We start from the raw sequence: 13778 nt of genomic DNA, 5'->3' as shown, positions 1-13778 counted from the left end.
AGTAATCATCCCCCTTATCAAGCGTCGATCTCCCTGTGTTAATTCCGGTAAATAGAAGAAAAGATCCGAAATTTTTATTCACGCCAAATTTCGCCAGAGTGATATTTAAGCTCTTATCTCCTTCAGAACGGCTCTTTACGTCTGGGATGCCGTGCTACGCCATTTTAAAATTAGATGCCCGAACGTTTAAACTGGCCGAAGTTATGTGGATACTTTTTACATTATCTCGGCCAAAGAGTAAACCTATTATACTTAAATTTTAAAACAGTAACATTTTCTCGAGTTTATCTCGGTCGTTCTATCTGTAAAATGCGTCGCAAACGTTCCGGATACGCCGATGAGGGGGCGCTCATCGCAGCAAAACTGATGACACTAGACTTTCTTATCTTTTAATAAAGTTAGATTTGTAGGGCCGTTTCGACTAAATCGGAATTGTGTTCGGATGAAATACAAGTCATGTAGGGGTTGGCCTGCTTTAGCTCTACAGAGTTGGGCGGATTTCGATGTTTTCCGACGATCTGGTAAATTAGGAGAATCGAATCGAAGTTATTCCTTTTTCTTGATGACATTCCTTGGGTAGAAATTGAAACTTCTCAGGATTGGCCTTAAATCAGATTCATTAGACATATTACACAATAACAGTTATTATTTTAGCATTTTTATTCCAGGTTCATTGTCATGGAGGTTTCGAAGTTTACAGTGTTGCCTTTTAAAACGTGTTTTCCAATAAGATAACAGGCTTCATTTTGAAAAAGAACTATTAGGCAGACAATTTTCAATTTCGGAAAAAGTACCTCCTCGATCGGGACGCGAACCCGTAACCTCCAAATTACTAGTCCAGTGCTCCACCAACTGAGCTACCTGAGCTGAAAGTTTCTACTGAAGTAGTTCTCCGTATGCGGATGGAACTTTGAATTCCTCTGTACCTCACATGGTGGAGCACTGGATCAGTGACATATATTTTGCTAAGTGTTCATGTTTTTCAATTTTTATTTTAGTATATTATACAAGTCCAATTTTTTAAGTTCAATTATTGTAGTTGTGGATGATTACATCGGAGTTTGGGATATGATAAAACAAATTGACTATACGTTTCAACGCGGACGACTGGGGCGTAATACTTGGTGACTCAGTTGTTGTACTAGGAAAAGACCGGGGCGGTATACTTGGTGACTCAGTTGTTGTACTAGGAAAAGACGTGGGCGATACACTTGGTGACTCAGTTGTTGTACTAGGAAAAGACCAGGGCGGTATACTTGGTGACTCAGTTGTTGTACCAGGAAAAGACGTGGGCGGTATACTTGGTGACTCAGTTGTTGTACCAGGAAAAAACGTGGGCGGTATACTTGGTGACTCAGTTGTTGTACTAGGAAAAGACGTGGGCGGTATACTTGGTGACTCAGTTGTTGTACTAGGAAAAGAGGTGGGCGGTATACTTGGTGACTCAGTTGTTGTACTAGGAAAAGACGTGGGCGGTATACTTGGTGACTCAGTTGTTGTACTAGGAAAAGACGTGGGCGGTATACTTGGTGACTCAGTTGTTGTACTAGGAAAAGACGTGGGCGGTATACTTGGTGACTCAGTTGTTGTACCAGGAAAAAACGTGGGCGGTATACTTGGTGACTCAGTTGTTGTACTAGGAAAAGACGTGGGCGGTATACTTGGTGACTCAGTTGTTATACTAGGAAAAGACGTGGGCGGTATACTTGGTGACTCAGTTGTTATACTAGGAAAAGACGTGGGCGGTATACTTGGTGACTCAGTTGTTATACTAGGAAAAGACGTGGGCGGTATACTTGGTGACTCAGTTGTTGTACTAGGAAAAGACGTGAGCGGTATACTTGATGACTCAGTTGTTGCACTAGGAAAAGACGTGGGCGGAATACTTGGTGACTCAGTTGTTGTACCAGGAAAAGACGTGGGCGGTATATTTGGAGACTCAGTTGTTGTACTAGGAAAAGACGTGGGCGGTATACTTGGTGACTCAGTTGTTGTACTAGGAAAAGACGTGGGCGGTATACTCGGTGACTCAGTTGTTGTACTAGAAAAAGACGTGGGCGGTATAGTTGGTGACTCAGTTGTTGTACTAGGAAAAGACGTGGGCGGTATATTTGGAGACTCAGTTGTTGTACTAGGAAAAGACGTGGGCGGTATACTTGGTGACTCAGTTGTTGTACCAGGAAAAAACGTGGGCGGTATACTTGGTGACTCAGTTGTTATACTAGGAAAAGACGTGGGCGGTATACTTGGTGACTCAGTTGTTGTACTAGGAAAAGACGTGGGCGGTATACTTGGTGACTCAGTTGTTATACTAGGAAAAGACGTGGGCGGTATACTTGGTGACTCAGTTGTTATACTAGGAAAAGACGTGGGCGGTATACTTGGTGACTCAGTTGTTATACTAGGAAAAGACGTGGGCGGTATACTTGGTGACTCAGTTGTTGTACTAGGAAAAGACGTGAGCGGTATACTTGATGACTCAGTTGTTGCACTAGGAAAAGACGTGGGCGGAATACTTGGTGACTCAGTTGTTGTACTAGGAAAAGACGTGGGCGGTATAGTTGGTGACTCAGTTGTTGTACTAGGAAATGGTTCTTCTTCAGGTGGTAGTTCTGGTCCTGTATTATATTCATCCCTACCTGGTGACTCAGTTCTTGTTCTAGGAAATTGTTCTTCTTCAGGTGGTAGGTCATTATAGTCATGATATTCAGCCCATTTCAGCTTTCTGTCCTCATCACGACCATTTTCATGGGTTATATCATTTGACCCTTTATGACGTTTCAGTTCGTTTTTGAATGAATTCGAAACATCTTGTATATGTGTATCTGTGGAGAACTGCAAATCATCTTCAGCTCGACCTAAAAAACAAAATCGTAAAAAAATTGGAAAGCAGAAGCTATGAATTTTCGATCTTTATGTCTATTTCAATGAAATCGAAGCAATCGGTTGACTCATGAATACCACGTCACTCAATAAGTCTCTGGGAGAATTGGATAACATTCAACAAATATAAGCAACCAACAATACCTAAATATTTGATGAGTGACCGAAAATTTTAACTAAAAAATATTTTTCGTTCATATGATTGTCTCATGATAACTTCTCTGGATGTCAGAAATTAGTTTTTCCCTCACATGTACGCAAATTGCTACTTTTCTGCACGTCAGTACCGGGCTTTTAGTTCAGATGTAACTACCAGTGGCATATCAATATTTTATCGTTTCCACCAAGCTCCAAACACTTGTACTATATTTTGGAACGTACAGATCTGGATTAGAATATTGAAGGTCAAGTAACGCTACATTTGTTATTGTATTTTTAAAATGGATAAAAAAAAGTTTGGACCTACTTAAGCAAAATAAACAGGAACAACAAACTCTTGTACATTTCTTGATCATTCGAATGCCTTCAAAAAGGAAAAGGGAACAATATCATATAATTCTTAACATATTTATTCTTACCTAAGCCAATGAAGATGTTGGCAGATATAAAAAGAACCAAAATCCTATTCCTGAAGATTTCTACTAAAACTTTCCTCCATGCGTAATCAAACTCATATATATTTTTCATATCTTTCAATGTAATTTTCCAAATATATGTCTACATAAACTAGGACCTATGAATACTGTTCATTAGTCAATTCTGCAGAACTAATTCAATTTCAATATGCTGAAATAGGAAAAATTATCCATAATTAATCGATTTATTGATTTCTATTTGTTCGATAAGATTACCACTCTAGATGGAAATCATAAAAAAGAACTCAAAAATGCCATAATGTTAAACTGATTGAAGTTATCGCAATTATGACGTCTGCAGATTTATTTTTTAAAAAACGAAATTCACCATATACAGGACAGAATGAAAGTTTGACATAATAAATAATAATAAACGTTATTATTATTATAACACAATGTAAGTAATAAAGTTTTAATGTATTGGTTACACACTTCTCGAAAAATTTCCTATTTCCATTTCAATACTTAGTTCACAGTCCATGAATTCGATTTTAATTGTAGTTGTTGATAGTTACATTGCAGTTCGAGATGTTATAGATAAAATTGACTATACGCTGCCAGGGAGTAGATCTACTCGGTGTACTTGGGGTAGTATCATTACCAGGTGTCCACGTTGTTGTTCGGGAAGTAGTATTTGTTGTTCTATCGGTCCAAGTAGTATTTTGAGTTTCAGTAGTGGGGTAAGTCGTTGTAGACCAACTTCTGGTTGTAGATGGCCTACTTGTTGTACAGAGTTGGGCGGATTTCTATGTTTTCCGACGATCTGGTAAATTAGGAGAATCGAATCGAATTCATTCCTTCTTCTTGATGACATTCCTTGGGTAAAAATCGAAACTTTCCAAAGGATTGGCCTTAATTCAGTTTCATTAGACGTATTACACAATAACAGTTATTATTTTAGCATTTTAATTCCAGGTTCATTGTCAGGGGTTTTGAAGTTCACAGTGTTGCCTTTTAAAACGTGTTTTCCAATAAGATAACAGGCTCCATTTTAAAATGGAACGAGTATGCAGACAATCTTCAATTTCGGAAAAAGTACCTCCTCGAGCGGGATTCGAACCCGTTACTTCCGAATTACGAGTCCAGTGCTCCACCAACTGAGCTACCTGAGCTGAAAGTTTCTACTGAAGTAGTTCCTTGTATGCGGTTGGAACTTTCAATTCCTCTGTACCTCACAAGGTGGAGCACTGGACTAGTGATTCGGGAGTTGCGGGAGGTACTTTTTCTCGAATTGATTATTGTGCCAATATATTATATTACCTGCAACTGTGTGATATATTTTGTGGAATGCCTAGTCCCCAAGATCGACGAGGAATCGATAAAACTCGTTTTTGGTCAGCACTTCAGGCTACAGCAACAGTAATCTCAGTTTTTCTTGAGCGACGCATACGGTTTCGATACTTCACATCACAAGCTTGTTCCAACCACTCAAATTGTTTCACCAGTTTCACTATTGCCGGCCGACAAGGTGCCTTACGGTGACCTAAAAGTGCTTCAGTTTTGCGAACTGTGATTTCTGTATTTTCACCATACTTGAGGTGAATTCTAATAATTTCAATGCGTTGGTGAAGCGTGTATCATTTTCACTAATGGCATGGTTTTCACCTTGCAAATATCAGAATATGACAGTTCCAGAAGTGATAGATGCCTAGGTAGCGAGCTATTCAAATTTAAACCTCTTATTGGAAAACCTGTTAATACGGGAAAGCGACGTTACTATCTAGAAGTATGACATTTTTAGCATAAACGTACTCAGAACGTTTTAACATTCGGGCGCATTTTTTTTTGTTTGCAGTGACTTGAAAAAATCTTCTCAGCATAATTTGTATAATTTTCGAAGTGGATTATCCCAACAACGATGCATCGATAAACTTCATTCGATTTTTGGGGATAAAGAATCAACCAAAACTTCCCGCTCACGATGCCATCTCATGGGCTAGCAAAAAGTCACTACAGTATCATTAATCTTAATCGCTGAAATTCTTTCAGTTTCTGCTTCTGACCTGAAATGTTTCGACTAATGTCCGGTTTATTTTGAAAGAAGAGTATAAATAACACTGCATACATATATTTTGCTAAGTGTTCATGTTTTTAATTTCAATTTTAGTATATTATATAAGTCCAATTTTTCGAGTTCAATTATTGTAGTTGTTGATGGTTACATTGGAGTTTGGTATATGATAAAACAAATTGACTATACGTTTCAACATGGACGACCGGGGCGTAATACTTGGTGACTCAGTCGTTGAACTAGGAAATGGTTCTTCATCTGGTCCTCTATTATATTCATCCCAATTCAGCATTCTTGCCTCATCACGACCATTTTCATCGGTTATATCATTTGACCCTTCATGATGTTTCAGATCGTTTTTAAATGAATTCGAAACATTTTGTATATTTGTATCTGTGGAGAACTGCAAACCATCTTCAGCTCGACCTAAAAAACAAAATCGTTAAAGAAAGGAAAAGCAGAAGCTATGAATTTTCGATGATTATGTCTATTTCAATTAAATCGAAGCAATGGGATGACTTATGAACACCACGTCATTCAATAAGTCTCTGGGAGAATGGGATAGCATTAAACGAATATATATGCAATTATCAAAACCTTAATCTTTGATGAGTGACCGAGAATTCTAATCAAAAAATATTTTTCGTTCATATGATTGTTTCATGATATCTTCTCTGGATGTCAAAAATTAGTTTTTTCTTTACATGTACGCAAATTGCTACTTTTCTGCACGTCAGTAACTAATACGTCATTCGATAAGTACCGGGCTTTTCGTTCAGATGTGACCACCAGTGGCATATTTTATCGTTTGCACCAAGCTCCAAACACTTGTACTATATTTTGGAACGTACAGATCTGGATCAGAATATTGAAGGTCAAGTAACGCTACATTGGTTATTGTATTTTAAAAATGGATAAAAAGCAGTTTGGACCTACTTAAGCGAAATAAACAGGAACAACAAAGTCTAGTACATTTCTTGATCATTCGAATGCCTTCAAAAAGGAATAGGGAACAATATCATATTAACATATTAATACTTACCTAAGCCAATGAAGATGTTGGCAGTTATAAAAAGAACCAAAATCCTATTCCTGAATATTTCTACTAAAACTTTCCTCCATGCGTAATCAAACTCATATATATTTTTCATATCTTCCAATATAATTTTCCAAATATATGAGTATATAAACTAGGACCTATGAATACTGTTCATTAGTCAATTCTGCAGAACTAATTCAATTTCAATAGGCTGAAATAGGAAAAATTATCCATAATTAATCGATTTATTGATTTATATTTGTTCGATAAGATTACCACTCTAGATGGAAATCATAAAAAAGAACTTAAAAATGCCATAATGTTGAACTGATTGAAGTTATCGCAATTATGACGTCTGCAGATTCATTTTTTAAAAAACGAAATTCACCATATACAGGACAGAATGAGAGTTTTACATAATAAATAATAATAAACGTTATTATTATTATTATAATACAATGTAAGTAATAAAGTTTCAATGTATTGGTTACACACTTCTTGAAAAATTTCCTATTTCCATTTCAATACTTAGTTCACAGTCCATGAATTCGATTTTAATTGTATTTTTTGATAGTTACATTGAAGTTCGAGATGTTATAGATTAGTTATTTAAAGTACAAGTCCAGAAGGCATTAATATTCTTCCACGAGTTCAAAATTCAAAAACGAGCCACAAAGTGGCGAGTTTTTGAATGAACGAGGTGTAGAATGAGCCTTCTGTACGAGTATTATACATTATTTTCTCTAATTCATTGCATTTTTATTGAAATTAATGAATTATTTCCATAAATATCATTTAGTGATTTTTGCATTAAAAAGTGTTGGTTGTCAGAACTGATTTCTTTGAGGCAAATTTCAAATTTGAACGATGAATTGACAGATAAAGCCGTGGCGGAAAGTTCGGAGTACCAAAATATTTTGGTACTCCGAACTTTTATTTTTTTATAATAATAAAATATAACCATGAAAACTGTGCGTTTCTGATATATTCTCGCACAATTTTGTTCTACAAGATGTGGAAGAATGAACGGAATAACCACAGAATTAGAGAAAAAATTGACTATACGCTGCCAGGGAGTAGAACTACTCGGTGTACTTGGAGTAGTATCATTACCAGGTGTCCACGTTGTTGTTCGGGAAGTAGTATTTATTGTTCTATCGGTCCAAGTAGTATTTTGAGTTTCAGTAGTGAGGTAAGTCGTTGTAGTATTAAACCAACTACCAGTTGTAAATGGCTTATATAATGTAGTAGACCAATTTCTAGTTGTATATGTGTTATATGTTGTAGTATACCAACTTCTGGTTGTAGATGGCCTACTTGTTGTACAGAGTTGGGCGGATTTCGATGTTTTCCGACGATCTGGTATATTAGGAGAATCGAATCGAATACATCCTTTTTTATTGATGACATTCCTTGGTTAAAAATTGAAACTTATCAAAGGATTGGCTTTAATTCAGTTTCATCAGACATATTACACAATATTATTATTTTTTTATTATTAAACAAAATTTGAGAGTTGAGGTACATCAAACCTATAAACTCTAACTAAAAATTATCCATAATACAACTGTAAAGAAAGAAAAAAAATAGAGATAAGTGAAACGAGTAAAGTATGGTCAATCATCACCAGAAATTTACAAAAGGCCACAAGAATGATATCATCAACAACCAAAAATTGGTCGAATATAACATTTATATTTTTGGGAGATAGCCGCCACATTATTGCCACGAAAAACGTTCTGGACAACATATATAAGACGTTTGACCTTTTTTGTGATGTGCAATACATATTCAATCCACAAAAGATCACTTGAAATCACCACACCCAGGTCCACATGAGATGAACATCCAACAACTTCAACGCCGTCAATGTAATAAGTCAAACCTGGATTGTTTTTACCCAAATGTAGTATTCGACACTTTGAAGTGTTTAGAGGAATCAACCATTTGTCGCACCAACAAACGACCCTGTCCAAGTCTTCCTGTAGGGTTTTATAGTTGTTGAGAGGGCAATTGAAAAATTTAATATCATCGGCAAATGAAGCACTGTCCGACTTGAACTCAACAGCTATATCGCTCACATACACCAGAAACAACAACGGTCCCAAAACTGAGCCCTGAGGAATCTATCAGCAACAACAATAACAGTTATTATTTCAGCATTTTTATTCCAGGTTCATTGTCATGAAGATTTTGAAGTTGACAGTGTTGCCTTTTAAAACGTGCAGTTTTTCAATAAGATAACAGGCTTCATATTGAAAAAGAGTTGGAAGTTTTTTCTATAGTAGTTCCCCGTATGCAATTGGAACTTTCAATTTCTCCGTAGCTCACATAGTGGAGCACTGGACTAGTGATTCGGGAGTTGCGGGTTCGAGTCCCACTCGAGGAGGTACTTTTTCCGGAATTGAAAACTGTCTGCACGCCAATATATTATTTTCTTATAACTGTGTAATATATTTTGTGGAATGCCTAGTCCCCAATCGAAGAGGAATTGATAAAACTGGCACTTCAGGCTACAGCAACAGTATTCTCAGTTTTTCTTGAGCGAAGCATAGTGTTTCGATACTTCACATCACTAGCTTGACCAACAACTCAAACTTTTTCACCAGTTTCAGTATTGCCGGCCAAGAAGTTGCCTTACGACGACCCAAAAGTGCTATAGTTTTGCGAAATGTGACTTCTGAATTTTCTCCATACTTGAGGTGAATTCTAATAATTTCAATGCGTTGGTGAAGCGTGTATCATTTTCACTAATGACATGGTTTTCATCTGTCAAATATCATAATATGACAGTTCCAGAAGTTATAGTTGCCTAAGTAGCGAGCTATTCAAAATTAAACCTCTTATTGGAAAACCTTTTAATACGGGAAAGCGACGTTACTATCTAGAAGTATGACTTTTTTAGCATAAACGTACTCAGAATGTTTTAACATTCGGGCGCAATTTTTTTTGTTTGCAGTTACTTGAGAAAATCTTCTCGGCTTTCGAAGTGGATTATCTCAACAACGATGCATCGATAAACTTCACTCGATTTTTGGGGATGAAGAATCAGCCAAAACTTCTCCCCCACGATGCTATCTCTTGGGCTAGCAAAAAGTCACTACAGTATCATTGATCTTAATCACTGAAATTCTTTCAGTTTCTGCTTCTGACCTGAAATGTTTTGACTAATGTCCGGTATATTTTAAAGAAAAGTATAAATAACACTGCATACATATATTTTGCTAAGTGTTCATGTTTTTCAATTTTAATTTCAGTAAATTATTTCAGTCCAACTTTTTGAGTTCAATAATTGTAGTTGTTGATGGTTACATTGGAGTTTGGTATATGATAAAACAAATTGACTATACGTTTCAATGCGGACGACCGGGGCGTAATACTTGGTGACTCAGTTGTTGTACTAGGAATAGGTTCAAATTCAGGTTCAAAGTCTGAGCCTTCTATATCACCTTCATCCCATTTCAGCATTCTCGCCTCATCACGACGATTTTCATCGGTTACATTATATGTCCTTTCATGATGTTTCAGTTCGTTTTCTGATGAATTCAAAACATCTTGTATATTTGTGTCTACGGAGAACTGCAAATTATCTTCACCTCGACCTAAAAAACAAAATCGTAAAAAAATGGAAAAGCAGAAGCTATGAATTTTCGATCTTTATGTCTATTTCAATGAAATCGAAGCAATCGGTTGACTCATGAATACCACGTCACTCAATAAGTCTCTGGGAGAATGGGATAACATTCAAGGAATATATGCAATCATCAAAACCTAAATCTTTGATGAGGGACCGAGAATTCTAACCGAAAAATATTTTTCGTTCATATGATTGTTTCAGGATAACTTCTTTAGATTGCAGAAATTAGTTATTTTCCTTATATGTACGCGAAGTGCTACTTTTCTGCACGTGAGTAAATAACAGGTCTGGATGAGACCATTGAAGATTGGACCTACTTAAGCGCGAAATAAACAGGAACAACAAACTCTAGTACATTTCTTGATCATACGAATGCCTTCAAAAAGGAATAGGGAACAATATCATATAATTCTTACCTAGACCAATGAAGATGCTGGCAGATATAAAAAGGATAACCAAAATCCTATTCCTGAAGATTTCTACTGAAACTTTCCTCCATGCATAATCAAACTCTTTTATATTTTTCATATCTTTCAATATAATTCTCCAAATATATGTGTACATAAACTAGGACCTATGAATACTGTTTATTAGTCAATTCGGCAGAACTAATTCAATTTCAATAGGCTGATAAAGGAAAAATGACCCATAATATCGATTTATTGATTTCTATTTGTTCGATAAGATTACCACTCTCGATGGAAATCATCAAAAAGAACTTAAAAATGCCATATGTTCAACAGATTGAAGTAATCGCAATTATGGTATCTGTAGATTTATTTCTCAAAAAACGAAATTCACCATATACAGAACAGAATGAAAGTTTTACATAATAATACAATGTAAGTAATAAAGTTTTAATGTGTTGATTACGCACTTTTTAAAAAATTTCCATTTCAATACTTAGTTCACAGTCCATGAATTCGATTTCAATTGTAGTTGTTGATAATTACACTGGAGTTCGAGATGTTATAGATAAAATTGACTATACGCTGCCAGGGAGTAGAACTACTCGGTGTACTTGAAGTAGTATCATTACCAGGTGTCCACGTTGTTGTTCGGGAAGTAGTATTTGTTGTTCTATCGGTCCAAGTAGTATTTTGAGTTTCAGTAGTGGGGTAAGTCGTTGTAGTATTAAACCAACTACCAGTTGTAAATGGCTCATATGTTGTAGTAGACCAATCTTTAGTTGTATATGGCGTATATGTTGTAGTATACCAACTTCTGGTTGTAGATGGCCTATATGTTGTAGTAAACCAATCTCTAGTTGTAGATGGCCCATATGTTGTAGTATACCAACTTCTGGTTGTAGATGGCCTATATGTTGTAGTAAACCAATCTCTCGTTGTAGATGGCCTATATGTTGTAGTATACCAACTTCTGGTTGTAGGTAGTTCTGATGTTATTGGGTATTTATACCTTTTCAGCTTTTTAGTCTCAGTGATAAGATTTTTCAGTGTTATATTTGATTTGTCATCATACTTTTTCGTCAATTCTTTTCCGGGCAAAATTGAAACATTTCTTACGTTTCTATCACTGGTACCTGAAAATAAAACATGATAAATATAGCAGAAATATGGTAGCAGCAATTCTAATTATGTAGTTCATCATAATGTGTATTATAATGATATTGAAGTGAAGGGGTGAGCCCGTGTATAAGTTATTACGTAAATCTGTTTTATCTAGTGACAATTCTAAATCTACATTATTGCGAATCATCACTTTGATCGTAGATGCAAAGGAAACATGAAATAAGAAAAACTTTAATATTTGCAGATAGTACAAAACTTTCATTATTGGTTTTCCATTTAATCAGAACTGTTTATGTTTATTATTCCTCTTTTAAATAATCGCAGAAATAACATAAAAAAGAGACATAAGACGAATCTCATGAACGTATAGCTAGAACATATATTTAATATCACATAAGTCAGTATAAAATGGTTTCATAGTGAAGTACCTAATGAAAATTGATTGAATAGACAGAATATCCATATTTTTTCAAGATAAATTGTGAAAATTGGCAAGATTGTCAATTTTCACAATTTTTTCAATTGAAGGCCGATTAATTAGAATTGGCCTTCAAGAATCGCTTTGGTTCCAGAAAAACAAAATGAATCTTACAACACAACAACAGTAAAATTTTTGATCAAACTCCGCATGTCAAGAAGAAAGGTCTAAAGTAAATTAAGAAAAAAAAAATAAAATACTCTCACCCAGACCGATGAATATACTACACAATAAGAAGAAAATGAAAATCATATTTGAAGATGTTTCTGATGATATTTCCCAAACATTTTCTTTTATACTTCTGATATCATTTGATCTTATTTACCAATATGTGTACATTGATTAGAATTCTCAAAATACTCGAGAAATGATCTGGTTTCAATGAATAGATATGAAAAATAAGTATTTAATCTATATGTTCGATGAAAATATAACTATTAGTAGAATCGATATCTGAAAGCTTATCAGCCCATCTGACGTTATACTTCCATCACCAAGTCAATTTGAAACACATTTTTTTAAAGAACGGAGAAGCATATGAAAATAGTGGATGCATATTTGGAAGGATCTAATTTTTCCTTTTCCTTATAAATGATGGAACACCCTGAATACCAAATTCTAGAACATTAAGTTTTCAAAATTTACATTTTGGAATGAAATCAAGAGAATCGAACAAAAACTCTCTGGTATCTTCTTGCATCAGAACATTTGTTTTTTTTTCACCAAATGATATTCTATGGTTCAGAGGGTATTTAGATCAGAAAAACTTGATCATCATTCTTGGATAACTCATTTCATCGATGAACTTCATGCACTCATAAAATTTAAATTATATCTGACGAATAGACCTTGAGATCTTGAAATAAAAAAATTGTATTAAACTCCCAATCTCTATCTTCCTTTGACAGCTCCCCGATTGCTGATCCAGCATTATTCGATGAGACGATGAAAATTCTCCGCGGAATCTAATTTCGTAACAGAAGTGCCCTGGGAACGTCCGACAAACATAAAAATAAAGAGGATCAGATAAAACATGGCATTTTGTCAACGAGGATCACCGGAAAACGAAAAGTTTAAGTTGAATTGTCGGTTTGGGAGGAAAGAGTCCCGAATCGATCAAGGGATAATCTCAGTAAGCTCTGAGTTATATGTTTACAGTACGCTGGTCAAGACAGCTGGGATTTCGTGGATTCCGTTAACGGTCACTGTCGTTTTGTTTTATACGAGTCAAGGAGACGGATGGGGCACTTACCAGACGTGACTCAGGTCAGACCTTCTACAATTCCGGAACGTCTAAAAACTGACGTACGAATGTATGGGTTTTGTAGCGCGTTCATTCATTGAAACCCGTCTGTAGCTGCGACTAAAAAGAATATGCTATTTTTCTATTTTGCGGTTTTGGTTTTCTTCGTTTCAACGATCAATTGGATATTTGGTCTGTGCTGAAAGAAGCTTGTCCCCACGAATTAAATTCACATTAATGAAACCAGTACACAAAGCTTACCAGAAACGAAGGAAAAAACTTTGGCAGATGATAGCTGCACTCATTTTGAACATGTTTTC

General features: G+C 35.6%; 1 protein-coding gene across 3 annotated transcripts; it reads right to left on the bottom strand.

Annotated features, from left to right (window-relative positions):
* Window positions 1-972: 972 nt before the first annotated feature.
* LOC123675645 (flocculation protein FLO11-like) lies at window positions 973-12576 on the bottom strand. 3 transcript variants are annotated; one of them, XM_045611088.1, is made up of 4 exons: window positions 12422-12576; window positions 10622-11748; window positions 5788-5955; window positions 973-2612 (listed from the first exon to the last, which is right to left on the bottom strand). In XM_045611088.1, the coding sequence occupies exons 2-4, from the start codon at window positions 10767-10769 to the stop codon at window positions 1027-1029; spliced, it is 1902 nt and encodes a 633-aa protein (XP_045467044.1). In that variant the 5' UTR covers window positions 10770-11748; window positions 12422-12576; the 3' UTR covers window positions 973-1026. The 3 variants fall into 3 exon arrangements, with proteins under 3 accessions (XP_045467044.1, XP_045467042.1, XP_045467043.1); XM_045611086.1 differs by lacking the exon at window positions 5788-5955 and having other exon boundaries at window positions 973-2858; XM_045611087.1 differs by lacking the exons at window positions 5788-5955; window positions 10622-11748; window positions 12422-12576 and adding an exon at window positions 3462-3679 and having other exon boundaries at window positions 973-2858.
* Between the last annotated feature and the right edge of the window lie 1202 nt (window positions 12577-13778).

This window comes from Harmonia axyridis, chromosome 3, assembly GCF_914767665.1.
Source record: "Harmonia axyridis chromosome 3, icHarAxyr1.1, whole genome shotgun sequence".
In the NCBI taxonomy this organism is placed as follows: Eukaryota; Metazoa; Arthropoda; class Insecta; order Coleoptera; family Coccinellidae; genus Harmonia; species Harmonia axyridis.
Note: the sequence above shows the minus strand (reverse complement) of the source record. Positions and strands in the feature narration are given on the sequence as shown.

Bases quoted from the DNA above. Each gene is read 5' to 3' on its own strand.
- LOC123675645 (XM_045611086.1), bottom strand. From the start codon at position 10,769: ATGTACACATATATTTGGAGAATTATATTGAAAGATATGAAAAATATA. The intron at 2,859-10,621 runs GTAAGAATTATA...TTTGTTTTTTAG, and splicing joins CAGCATCTTCATTGGTCTAG to GTCGAGCTGAAGATGATTTG.